At 34.6% G+C, this 14,147-nt stretch overlaps 1 protein-coding gene across 1 annotated transcript; it reads right to left on the reverse strand.

Moving 5' to 3' along the window:
- Window positions 1-1,239: 1,239 nt before the first annotated feature.
- Window positions 1,240-2,899, reverse strand: LOC129757275 (transcription factor SPT20 homolog). The gene is made up of 2 exons (XM_055754438.1): window positions 2,767-2,899; window positions 1,240-2,666 (listed from the first exon to the last, which is right to left on the reverse strand). Exons 1-2 carry the CDS (start codon window positions 2,776-2,778, stop codon window positions 1,386-1,388), a joined length of 1,293 nt encoding a protein of 430 aa, XP_055610413.1. The 5' UTR covers window positions 2,779-2,899; the 3' UTR covers window positions 1,240-1,385.
- Between the last annotated feature and the right edge of the window lie 11,248 nt (window positions 2,900-14,147).

A 14,147-nucleotide genomic window follows, 5' to 3' on the forward strand; every position in this document is an offset into this window, starting at 1 on the left:
CATATAGATGATTGAGGTTGTAATATACGACATTTTTCGTAACAATATGGAAAGTTTGACGACTTATTTGGTCGTCTTTTGCGACTTGAGTGCAGGGCTCTCATTTTCCGTCAGCTGAATAAAAATAAGATTATTTTTTTTATACTTTAAACCAATCAGTTTATTCATCCATAAAAATAATAAAAATGAGATTATTTCAAAGAAATGCATTTTTTGCTGTCAAATTCAAGTTTATATCGTACAAGTTTGTTATTTGCCAGATTGCTGATTTTATTGTTAGTACCTGGACTTGATCCCCTGACCATACGATCTGCAGCTCATGATGGTTCCTCGAAGCTATCTGGGATATATAAATTCAAGGGGATTTGCTTCAAAGGCATTAAACCAAAAGCAAATCGTATATTTCTATAACTTAAATCTTTTAAATCGTAGAACACGTTATCGATGATCTAAAAATAGACCAACATTTTGAAGCCACCTTTAATTCGATTCCAATCATCGATGTTCCATTATCATAAACGATTTTATTGAACTTTTTTGTATTCTTTTACGATTGCCAGCAAATACGTTTTACGAAAATCAGACATGCGAGAATTGCTCAACTATGCTTTCATTTTGGTATTGATAGCTCATTTTTGGTACAGGTTGTCATCGATTTAGTCATCAAATTCTGCTCGGGAAGGCCGAGTATACAGGTGAAAATATTTGAGGACAATTTGAAATCCGCCTCACAAATTTATTTGAATCGCAGCTTATGCAAAATAAATTCTTCAAAATTGTAGTAGTTACGTATCAAATGGCAAAGAGGCTTGATCTTCTCATGTTTGGTCAAAAGAAAACTCCGTCTACCAACTTCTCAAAGAAAAGTAAAAACATGTATGTCAAAAAAGTGTCATTAGCCATTTTCAATTAGAAAGAAAACTAAAAAGTTGATTTGATTCAAATTCTGTTTCCCCCACCGGGATTTAGCCGAAAATGGGAAACTCTATTGAAACGGTTAAGCTCTGCTAACAGATCTGCAGATCATTTATATAAAAAAAAAACAAAACCCATCCCCTCTTATGTCCAACTATATGATCTCCCCGCTCGATTTGCGTGACATAATGCAACGAAATGACCTCAAACCAACACGCCGCCATGAGTGAAATTTCCGAATCGAACAAGAGGAGGATTGACTGTAGGAGAAGACGAAAATGTCATCAACAAATTAAACCACACTCAAAACCACAAACACTGTCATCATATCATAATCAACTCAACACGCTAAATTTATTCTTGATTTGATTGTTACGGTTTTGGTAGAACAGTCTTGATTGATGTTTCGGTCGTAACAATTTGACGAAAATTCCAGGAAAGAACGCCCGTGCAAAATGTTAAGCTCCTGGCTAGAAATAATTGAGCACCACAGGTGACTGATGAACTGGTACACTGTGAACTGGGGCAACAAAATTCACGTGCTGCTGCTGGTGTTGCCGGTTGTTTTGGTGCCGGAAGAAGAGAGGATTTCCGTAGAATTCCGAAGTCCTTCGCTGACCTTGAACGGTTGGCGCCTGATGCTGTTGATGAAACTGGAATTGATGCTGCTGATGCTGCAGGATTGGTAGTTGATTGAACTGTTGTTGTTGTTGTTGCTGCTGGAGTCTCTGCCGTTCTCTTAATTGTTCTTGGTGGATTTGGTATTGTTGTTGTTGCTGCTGTTGGTTTTGTTGCTGCAGTTGGCTGAACTGTTGCTGGTGTGGCTGTCGAAGAGGATTTTGTTGGGCAACTGATTGATACTGCAGCAGAAGTTGTTGCTCGTGGAGTTGCTGAACTTGTTGCTGTATCTGTTGTTGTTTGAAAATGTCTTGTTGTTGGAATTGGTGCTGGCTCTGTAATCTTTGCTTCTCGCGTTCTATCAGTTGCTCTTGGTGAATTTGGAATTGTTGTTGCTGTTGCTGCAGTTGATTGAGTTGCTGATTTTTTAAGAAGTCCTCTTGTTGCTGCTTGTTTGGTTTATTTTGACTCAAATATTCATCACTTGTGTGGGATGTTCCGGGAAATGGAAGCTGCTGAGGGGTATCGAAATACTTATGGATAGTAGCAGTTGTTTGATAAGAGAGAGCACCTTTCTGATAGTTGAAGATTTGATTCACTGGGACACAAACTGGAACAGCCGGACTTTGTTTGTCCGGAAACTGGGGCGGATTACCACTTGTGAATTGACTAGCGATTTTCTGTGACTCAATCATGTGTTCTTTCAGCAGATCTTGGAGGGTTTCAGGACGTTGATAGTCATAACCATCAAATGGCGTACTGGTGCTCGTTGTTGTTGTAGTTATGGTGGGAGGAATTTGTGTGAACTCGTTTTTGGGTCTCGGGGTAGTTTCCTGTTCCAGAAATTCGAGCTGCTCAATCAACCGACTATCATCAAAAGAACTGGTATTAGATGGAGCAGCAGTTGTAGTTGTTGTTCTTCTCGTTGTTGTGCTGCTGCTGCTTCCAATCGTTCTTCCTCCCATCGTTGTCGATTCCCATGCCTTCGGCTGACGCCCAGAAAGCCATAACTGGAAGTCCTCCTCGTTTAAATCGTAAATATCCTGAGCACTAACTGTCGAAGTTTCATTGTCAAAGCCACTATTTTGTCCCGATATCACTGTTGCAAAAACTGCCAGAATACAAAATGCCACCTGCATTAGAAAAAAATAACAAAACCAGATTCACTCACTTCGGAACACTTAATCCCCATCATCAGACCCAAACCCAAAACACCCGAAAAAAATACTAAACCTGCTTTGACATCTTTGACTTTGACTTTGACAAAAATCAAATCAATCTCCTTCTTTAGAAAGAGATTCACACCACACAAAGTATGCACCGGTTATCGACACTTTCTGAGCAGACTCTTCGCAAAATCTGGGGACGCCACTCGTATTTATACCTTCTTGAAGGCCGTTCTGTAATCCCAAGTCCGCGAGCAGCGCGGCAACGCGTCAACTAACCTGGTTTGACATTATCGACCATGTGCTGCAGCCGCTCCGGGGGCAGTTTAAGAAGAAAAAGTCAAATACCTGTGCGCGAGGAGCCATTTCCGACAGCAGCAGCATCCTAAGAAGACTTCAACCGGAGAGTGGCGTACTTAGGCCGCTAATGATAATTACCGTAGCGTCTAAACCTCACGACGTTTGTGTCCCCTCCGGGTATATCGATTTATTACACTCTACACTTAATGAAATGCGAGAACGTTGTTGAAACAGTGCAACAATAAATACACCATTTCAATAATGTTGTCAATCGAGCAGGCAATTTTCGACCGTATTAGTGTTTCTTGAACGAATCAAAATAAAGGTTAGTCGACTTAGTAAATCAATCTTTAGTCAGAAAAAAACAGCTTAAGATTGTGGTATAAAATTATACCAAGGAAGCATAAAAAGTTTCAATGCGAAGTTTCGGTCACACTTTTTTAGGACTTAAAGACCAAACAATAACCTCGACTGATTCATCACTTTTATCAGAATATCTATAAAAAATTATTTATTTGACAGATATTCTCCTATGTGGGGGGGGGGGGAGGGGCTAACGAGTAAAAACGAGTAAAAAAACACCATTTTCACGATTTTTTTCTAGAGCTATCGTTCAAACAAATGTATTCAAATTTTTTGCATTATACAAAGCATTGTTAAAAGAACATTTAGTAATTTTTTCGTCGAAAAATATTGAAAAATGAGCCTGTGACGGAGCATTTTCGAGGATGCCTTTTAGAAAACAGGATTTGCGGTGGACACTGTATCTCAGCACAGAATCATCTGAAATCAAAAAATCAGAGCAAAATATTTTTAATAGATGTTTTTCTGGACCCCAACGTTTTTATTTTACTTAAAAATTTTTTTATGAAATTTTTTTGGCTGTTTGAAGTAAAAACTACGATTTTTCACGAAAAAATCCGCCATTTTTTATCTGTAAAATCTCCCCAAAGTAAAAAAATTAAAAAAGAAAAACGTTGGGGTCTGGTATTTTATATGTAGAAAACATGTTCCAAATTTAAAAAGAATCGGATAAGTAGTTTTCAAATGACGATGTCCACGGACTTTAAAAATGTGCTTTCGGGAAAAACGCGTTTGAAGTTTCTTCTCTTGCTTTCTTGCAGTATTAGATAGGAGGAGATAAAGGCCTATAATTTCTACAGTTTTGCTTCAATTGACTTGAAAATTTGACACAACATTCTTGAAATGTTTTACAATAAGAAAATAAAAAAATAAAAAAATCGATTTTTTGAAAGTGTTAGACCCTACCCCCCCCCCCCCCCCCCCCTTAAGCGATGTGTATGATATGATTCGAAAGAAAAAATGTCGATACGGAAGTTTGCAGTTAAAGAAATCAGCATCAAAAAGTAAAAAAAAAGTATAAAACAGTTGATATAACACGAAAAAGTTAGACAAAAGAAAGCTTTGATAACACAGGTCTATGAAATTTGATTTTTCCGATGAGCCAAAAATTTAAGTTTTCCAATGATTTGGGAGTGCTGAATCAACATATCTCAAGCTTTTTTTCTAACATTTCGAGTTCATTTATATTCAAGGGTTCATTATTGAGAACAGAATAAAATATTTTTGGGAAATTTACAATTTTTCAATAAAGCAGTACAACAATACTAAACACTTTTGAAACGAAGATATTAACTTAAAAATGAGCTTCTTCCAGGGCCTCGAGACTGGGTACGGTAAGATTCGATTTTGACAACATTCGATTTAGACATGGTTCGATCTTGCACATGTGTCGAAAACGAAGAGTTATTCAAAATAACATTACTTAACATTTTCCGCTTTGACAGGAAAAATCTGAATTAGAAAAACACCACAAATGAGTTTTGCGTCTTTAAAATATTGATAAAATATAACAACTATGACAAAATATAAAAATAGCATAAAATACCGTAAACTGAGGGAACATTGATCACTTTTTTCAATCATTTTCGGATATTTTGGAAGGGGTTGCTTTTTTGTAACACATAAAAGTTCTTCAATATTTATCGAGGTAAGGAGTATAAAGCGTGATCATCAATAATAGCAGAATATTCAAACGAAATTAGTGGCTGTAACTATATGTTTGTTACAATACCAAATTTCATGTTTACGGGGTAACTTTGATCAATATGGTTTTAACGTATCTCAACATTTTAAAAATTATTGGTTTGATGCCAATTAGCATTGAATGCTTCTTAAAACATCGATAACAGTATTTTTTGTTGGGAATCAATAGAAGTTTTCAACGTTTTCTTTCAAAAACAAATATACTCAAAAGAAGGACAATGTTGCTGCATACATTTAGGGGCAAAAATTATAATCATTTTTCAATATCTTTTGGCCTCAAAAACAAATTAAATTTTACCTTCATGCTAATCCCTAGGTCCTCCCACTGTTCCTATATGTTCTTTTTTTTTTAATTTAAACTTTACCATTTGATAGGGTTTTCGGTTCTTTATAGGCTTTCTCATAGAAAATGTCTGTTTTTTTTAATATCCAAAAATTATCATAGAATGGCCATTAAAATAACTCTAAAACTTTACTTTTACAAAGGGAAAAAGATAAACTTTCATATGAAATAACACATTTGCTTCTAAATGCTATCATTTTCTCAGGAGTGATGTTTGTTTGTAAGTGTTGGAAAAAACAGATATTTAAAAACTTTAAAATTAGATTTTAAAATTTATAAAAAATCTTCTACTACAAACCAAATTTATCTTATTTAAAACTCAATTTATAGGATTTCAAACGTTGAAAACAGTTTTCAGATATTTCAACTTCAGACTTAGCTAATGATAGTTATCTGCAAAAATTTCATGTTGATCAAAATTACCCCTGTGATCAAAGTTCCCCCAGTCTACGGTTCTCAAGAAGACAAAAAATTTACAAGTATTTGAACAATTTATGAACGTATACAAACAAAAGACTTAAAATGACAAAAAAACAAAAAAGTTAAGTATAATTACTAAAATTTCAAATATGACAAAAAATACAATTTGATAAGATTAACGTTAAGCCTAATGGTATTGGCAATTGTTTATTTTTAGTAAAAAGTAAAAAGAAAAATATGAGAATAAACACCGTTAGATTCCGAAAACACATTGAATTCAGGCGTGTTGAACGGGGGAGAGGTGGCAATTGCCCCGGATCATACGACTTAGGTGCGCACCTGAGAAAAATGTATATTTATAGATCCAAGGCTTTCTTTTATTATACTGTTTGAAATTGTAGAAAAATACCAAAAAATAGAAGTGACTATGAGTTAAAAAAAAACCGAGCAGACTTTGATGCCTGAATCGATAGCGAAAACCTTCAGAATGAGCTATCTAAGCCAAAATGATAGCATAATTAAGTACCGCATTCTTTCCGATGGCACAATAAGGTTTCATTGAGGCATCTAGATGTGGAAATATGATGCCAAACCAATACTAATGCATTGAGCACTGTTTGATTTTTTATTGAATAACAAACAAAGCATTAAATATTAAGCTTTCATTTATTACGATAGAGCAAAACAGTGGGATCAAAATCGTAGCATGATTTAGTTGTCGATTTTGTGTGATGAAAAATCATATTCATTAAGGTGTTAAAATTAAATCGAACTGAGCTCAGACAGCAAATTTGTTCGTTACAGGTTTAAAAAACAACGTGATTTGTTGATCGTTTTCAATTAAGTTTAAATTTCAAAACTTATTAAACAGATTTTCTATTTTCGAAATAATGATACCTTGATGAGGCCTCTTTTTGCAATCAATGAAAAATCATCCCTAAAAATGCACCAAAAAAAAGCAAACACAAAATTATTGCGACACCGAAAATGTCATGCCTTTTTTTATAATTTTTAGAATCAAACCAAAATTTTAGGGTAGTTCTATGCAAATCAAAAGAAATGTTAATCGATGGAGGCTTGAGTGTTAAATTGAACGTATTTTCACTTGATGTTCTCCATCAAAGTCTTTACTGTGTCATCCGGTACCAGTTTCTCAGTTTTTTTTCCATTTTCTTAACATGTCCTTCTAGTCTTTGACTGTCTTCTTGCTCTTCCGAATTTCCTGCTTCTTTATTGCTAAGCCGCTTCTCGAGGCAATCAGATTTGTAAATAACGCCATTTCCTGTGCCTTTTGTCACGAAAGGCTCTTTTCTCAGTCCGCAAATGCAGATGGCCCTCAAAAACGAGATATTTGGAGGCGAACTTCGACATTTTCTTCTTCTTAGATTTGTCGTTCACATCGAACTTGCTCTTGCCGGTGAAAAACTCCAACCCCGGAATTTGCTTAAAATCGGCTTTTATATACGTTTCGTCGTCCATCACAAAGTAGCCATATTTTGTCAGCATCTTCTCGTAGAGCTTCCGTGCCCGAGTTTTAGCCGTCGATTGTTGCTGCTCATCGCGGTTTGGAAAGTTCTGTACCTTGTATGTATGTAGTCCAGCTCTCATCTCTGCATTCTGGACGTAGCTCTGCGACATGCCGATCTTTTTAGCCAAATCACGGCATAAGACGTTGGGATTTGCTTCAATCATCCGCTTCACCTTTTCCTTCGTCTTTTTGTTCTCGGCCCCGGTTTCCTTCCAGGTCCTTTGCCGTGGTCCAACGTCAACCGCTCCTGGAGCCGCTTCAACACTCTGAAGACGGTTGAATGGTGAATATTCAACATTTTTCTCAACTGCGACAGGTCGGGAAATTCCAGGTGTTTGGAAAGAATTTGTCTCTCGACTAGCGTTGGTTCACCTCCATTTTCGTTGAATCGAAAAACACGACTTCGAGTTTGACAGCATGTAAACAATACACATCAATGAGAAAGTGTGCAAAATTTGGTTGATTTTTATCCAATGGTAAAAAAAAGTCATGCCCAGTTGAATGTGTCACAATATGTATGTATGTAAAAAACTCAGATCAGTTTTAAAGGAATCATAATTCAATATTGATTTATGGATTAAAAAACGTTTCACATTATCAATTAAAAATTTATGATTTTGCCATTTGCCCACCTCTGATCCTGAAGATCCTCAATTTTTATGCAGAAAAATTAAAATTTTCCTTATGCTTGAAAAAGTCTTTTTCAAAAAATTCAAACATCGTGAGCCTTTCAGTGTTTTTTCTTGCCTTTTCGGTTAATATGAAGATTTGGTTAGGGAACAACCTTTTGAGGACAAACAGACCTTGAAAAATTTCCTCCTGAGTCTTCAAACGAATGAATCGAGTAAAAATGATACTTTACTCAAGAAATTTAGAAAATATATTTTTTATGTGAAGTCCATATTAAAAAGCATTTTAAATTTCGTATCCATGCCTACAGTAAACTTGTGAATCTAGATTATTTTTTATTTACATAGTGAATCTTGTGAATCTAGATCCCAGCAAACATTTTTGTAGGTATATTTCTTAACAACTTTGTTATACGTTTCATATACATTATAGAATGATCGTATGAAACTCGAAAAAACAGCATTTACCTACCAAAGTGGAGGCAATATACATACATATTTTCAATTTCTGGCTAAAGCGATAAGAGTATACGATTTGGACGATATCCGACACCTTATAGATACATACTGAAAGAATGCAAGAGAGCACAAGTTTTTTCTCTCAATGCATGCTAACCGTTGCCAGCGACAATATTAGCTGCCTTTGTTATTGGGCAATTCTTGCAAATACACCATCTGATTTTTTGCAATCTGGTTGCACTGATGGTCGCAGAGAGAACAACAAAGCTGTTCTCTCACTTGACCCACACGGGAGAAAAAAAAAGGGACAAAATCGTCTTCGAAATCTGCAAACATGGCGGACTTTTGATCATATCCGATTGAAACCATTTAATACGACTTCGAGTAACGATTTTTACGACCTTTTACTTGCGTTATTTGGAATTACGATTCGCAGTAACATTTTTAATGACTTGAGTTATCATTTTCAATGCGATTTTATGTTTGCTGGGATATAATACACAATTAATTTAGCAAACAAAGTCATTTGAACTTTATCTGGTTCAAACGTATTAAAATGTCAAAAATAATTGAAAAAATATGAATTTTCATGCTTTTATGTCATTTTGGGATCCCGTATAAAAATTTTACCAATACATTTATTATACGTTTAATAGTTATCTACAACTTGGCTGAAGTAGTTGAAGGAAAATTTCAAAGGGTTTACAATCTACAATCATTTAAAAAAAATTGTTTAATTAAATTCTCAGATTATCTTGTAAAATTTTAGCAAAAAGCAACTTTTTGATGAGATCGGGAAAAATCCTCTGGAGGGTTCATTAACTTTCATGTGAACATTAAAACTAGCTAAGAGTGAGTATGTTTGCAATTTTAGTGTTGCACTGTGTTATTTTATCCTGAAATCTGACAATTTGCACCTTCAGGATCTTCAGGTCTTACCCAAATTTGAAAATTTGGTTAATTTTTATGTCTGTATTTTTCAGATATCTAACATTTTCATTTTTCGAGTTAGATTCGGTTGGATGCATATTTCAAAGCTTCATAAGTCCGTTATTTTAACGGAAATCATAAGATAGCACTTCAAAGCGTAGTGAAATTTTATCAGTTTTCCAAATGAAATATTTTAAAATTTTTGAAGCAATTGCCTTTAAAAGGAAAAATTGTGAATAAGCTTGAAATGGTGTCTAAAGGTATCGTCTGCACCACCACCAAATACCATTGTATAGCCCAATTTATGATGTAACTTCCATCTGAAGACACCAAAATGGGTCAACAACTCGTTTGAGAGTTATGAAAATCTCTTTTTTAGCATTTAAAACAAACAAACGACTGCACTCACATATAGGGGAGAATGAGGATACTTGATTCCTTAGCTGAACTGAACTGGAAAGTTTTACAAAGATCAAATGTTCTAGAAAAATGTGCCAAATGGACTAAAACAACCAAAAAATGCTATCAGTTCAGTTTATGAAAAATTTCATAAAATGTTACTTGAAGATCTTTTTTCATCCAATTAAAATGTTTTTCACATGAAAAAATGGTACCGTAATCCGGGGTAATATTGATTACTTTTTTTTTTTCAATATTTTCGATTATTTTTCTGTAAAGGGGAATGTGGCATGTTTCATATTTTGAAAACCACTACTGGACTCCTATGAACGTAAAACATGGTCGCAGAAATTTATTAGACTACTTTAAATTAGATTTAATAATCGAGTTCGTCTCTGTCTAGAACTTGACGCTTTGGGGTATTATTGATCAGTCAGTGAATTTGACGGCTTCATCGAGTTTTCTTGATCATAAAGAATACAAAACACCTTCAGAATATTTACGAATGCCAGTTTGTCAATTTTACATGGCTTTTTATCGTTCTCTTTTAAAAACATTTAAAATCGAAAAAACTACATTTAGGGGCAAAAATTAAAATGATTGCTAAATTGTTAGAGCTACAAAATACAAATGAAATTTTACCTTCACACATTCCTCTAGACCCTCCCACTATTTTCATTTTAATTTTTTCTTCAAAGTTAACCATTTGATAGGGTTCCTATCCATTTGTCCAATTACTCTTGGAAACTGTTCTTATTTTTTAAATATCAAAATATTATCACTAAATGATTATAAAAATAGCTCTATAACTATACATATACAAAAACAAAAATGTAATTCTTTCCCATTCAACAACCCGGTTGCTTCTAAATGCTTTTTGGTTTCATCAGAAGAGCTATTTGTTTGCGAGCCTTGGTAAAAATAGATATTTTAAGATTTTGAAATTACATTTTTACTAACAGAAAAAGAGATTCAAATATTTACCAAATTTTGCCTATTAGATACTCAATTGATAGGCTTTCAAACGTAGAAAACCGTTTTCAAAAATTCAAACTATAGACTAAGTTATTGATGATAATTTGCAAAAATTTATTGTTGGTCAAAGTTATCCCGGCGATCAAAGTTACCCCGTTTTACGGTACCAAAAATATTCATTCAAATATATCAACCGATAGAGTATAATATGAATTTTATTATGTCATATTTTCGAAATAATGGTAGTCCCTCAACTATTGTCCAATAAAGTTTTCTAAAATATTCATAGAGGGTTCAATTGATCCCTACACACCAAAAATTTTATAAAATTAAACGAGACAGAAACGCTTAAAGACCTATTTTTTTCTTGATATAAACAAATGTAAACCTAATTTTACATCACTTCAAATCTAAATCACACACACTTTAACAAAATTACAAAGTATGACATGATCAAATCGTAGGAAGATCTAATTTTACATCATTTTCATTCTAAACATTCCGAGTATGTGTCGAATGACATAAAATGTCAAGCATGGAAACAAAAAATATGTGATTGCGATTGTTAATGCGAAATTTTTGGTGCCTGTGGCAGCTTCGAATGATTTCATTGCTATCGTGATCTATTTGATAAATACTCGATAATTTGCTTGAAAATACAGGTAAGTTATACCATCAACTATATGAATGGACATACAATTCGTTATATTTGCTAAATTTCTATTATACATTTTTGTTGTTTTTAAATTGACAATTTTGACAAATTTTGTCTCACTAGAACTATATTCCACCTGGATTCAGAAGAAAACAAAGCGACGGTGGCTGCGGCTAGCATATTCCTACCAATCGGCAGATATTTACGCATCTCGCAAGCAGGAGATGCGTCTGTATTCGTTGGCCGAAGCTTCAGGTCCCACGGCAATAACGGCAAGCCGCTCCGATGGAAAAAGATGGATCGGTAAGTTGTAGAATCAAAGGAACCATGTATCAGAAATTGATTAAAACAATACTGGGTATTTTGTCGAGCAATTGATATAGCTTTGAAAGAAATTTGTTTATGTTATTTTAGAATTTTATGTTGCCCCAACGGCAAATGTAACGGCAAAATCAATCGTTTCGGAAAATTCGGGAGTCGAACAGCATCTCTATTCCAGCCAGAACAATCATGTCAATGCAATGGATAAGATAACCGACTTAGGAAGCTTTGGACGTTTGACACAGCGTTAAAGACGCCCTATTGCAGTTCGACTGCGGACACAAATCGTCTTCGGTAAGTGTATTTGAGAAGGCTGCACAATTTCATACTTAAGCACCTACACTTTGTTTTGGTTCCAAATTTGGTTTTTTTTTATCTATGATTATAATGCCATATTCGTTTTCATCTGGTGGAAAGATGGTTGTGCACCAACTGCTGTCATCTTCATATAAAAAAAACGCTTTGACAGCACTTGGTGCACTACCGGTGCACCACCAGAATGAAAACGAATATGGCATAAGTAAGATGATACAATAGCTAACGTTAAGCACCATGAGTAAATTATTACAAAAAGATCGAGCTACACTTCTGTTAGAAAAATTCTTATCGCCTGCATAATATATTATATCCAACGATTAATGCTTTAAAGTGGTGTAGAAAAGTGTGATAAAACTGATCATTGCATAAGAGAAGGCGAAATTCGTAATACAGTTATACGTTGCACTGTTACAATAGGCGAAATTTTACAATCTAAACTTAGTAACATAACTTAAAACAAAATGTAAAAAATTTAATACCGTATTCGCGAGACTGATAATTATGTTTTGGAGTATATCTTGTTGATCTTGATAGTAAGCCATTTATTCTGATGTATTGATATGACTCCGAAGATGAAATGTATCATAATAAGAATTTGTTAAGTTTGTTCGCTCGATTAAAAATAAAACGCCTAGCTATTGCATTAGAATGGAGAATCATGCAACGATTTTGAAAAACAGTCGAAGAACAGTCAATTACCTGAAACATGTAAAATAATGTTAAAGAACTATATTTACCAAATCGGAGTTAACTTTATACGAAACCTACCTAGTAGTATTAAAATGGACGGAACCTTCCGAGACTACGATGATCATTCTATTAGCTCTGCATGGAAAAGATGTCATCGAACAAGCAGTTTTGGTCAGATGAGTAATTAAATTATTAAGGCTTAGTAGATCGATGACTCGCTGATCTGAAAAGTTTTAACATAAATAAGTACGCACTTGCTAGCTGACCATAAAATAATCACACAACACAAAACTTTACCAACAAGCTTATTGTCGTGTCACGTCTCACCGTCTCACGGTGCAGTGTAAAGGACAATGGGCCATCATGTATCTAAATCGGTGTTTTTTTTATTCAAAATTAAAAATATCAATTTTAACACATTTAAATTTTGATGATAATATTTTTCGCATTGTTCAAATATCTAACATTGTGTAGCATAACTTTTTTTTTTCATAAATAATTTCATTAAAAAATTTAACTTCATGAGATCGTGTTGTGCCCATTGCATACCAAGTTTCAATATTTCGGTATCGGTTTTTTTAAAGGGGCGTATGTGCCAATTGTAAACAAATCCGGTTACTAGCATAAAAGTAAATAATTATGTGTTATTATCGTTATAATTAATAATGCGAAACTCACTCGAGACCATTTAGTATTTAAGGTTTATCTTACGCCCTTTTGGTTTAGTAAATATTCCGGCTGGTAGATTTTCTGGTGTCAAATCAAAGTGTAAATATTATTGGTTTGCTTCAAAATTTTCGAGCTTTAATTTCGTTCCGTGATAAGCTGATTTGCTAAAAAAAGAATACGCTTCATCTTTACTAGATTTCCAGCCGAAGAGGGATTATGTAGGTCGATTTATAGAAATTTGGCATTTTATAGTATTTTGTTTTTTTTCTTTTTCAGGTCAGATTCTAGATTTCCACGGACAGATGCGAATGAGTTTTTCGTTCGACAGCTAGAATTTAGACCTGGTGTGTTGATTGTGTTCATTTTACAAAGACAGGGTTGCGGCCTAGTTTTCCGGTGCCAAGGTAGCCTATGCGCTAAATTCTGTATTCGGTGGAAGGAACAAAAAACCCACTTCCTTAAGAAGTTCTACTAGCGGGTACCGTTTGAAAGTGTGACTCGTTTTTATACGTTTGTGCTGAACCAGTCACAGGTTAGGACAATGGTTAAGAACATTACGCTTTTTACCAAGGCAAAGGAAGTCAACACCAAGAAGCTTGACGAGTTCCAGAGCAAGCTGCTTAAAGCCGTTACTTGCTGGAACTCAACAGAAGAAATCTCAAGAATAAAAAGAGGAGAAAGCGGCCCTGGCCAAGAAGGAGCCGAAACCAATAGAGAAAATGGTTGCCAATGGCTAAGGAACCCG

This window comes from Uranotaenia lowii, chromosome 3, assembly GCF_029784155.1.
Source record: "Uranotaenia lowii strain MFRU-FL chromosome 3, ASM2978415v1, whole genome shotgun sequence".
Lineage (NCBI taxonomy): Eukaryota > Metazoa > Arthropoda > Insecta > Diptera > Culicidae > Uranotaenia > Uranotaenia lowii.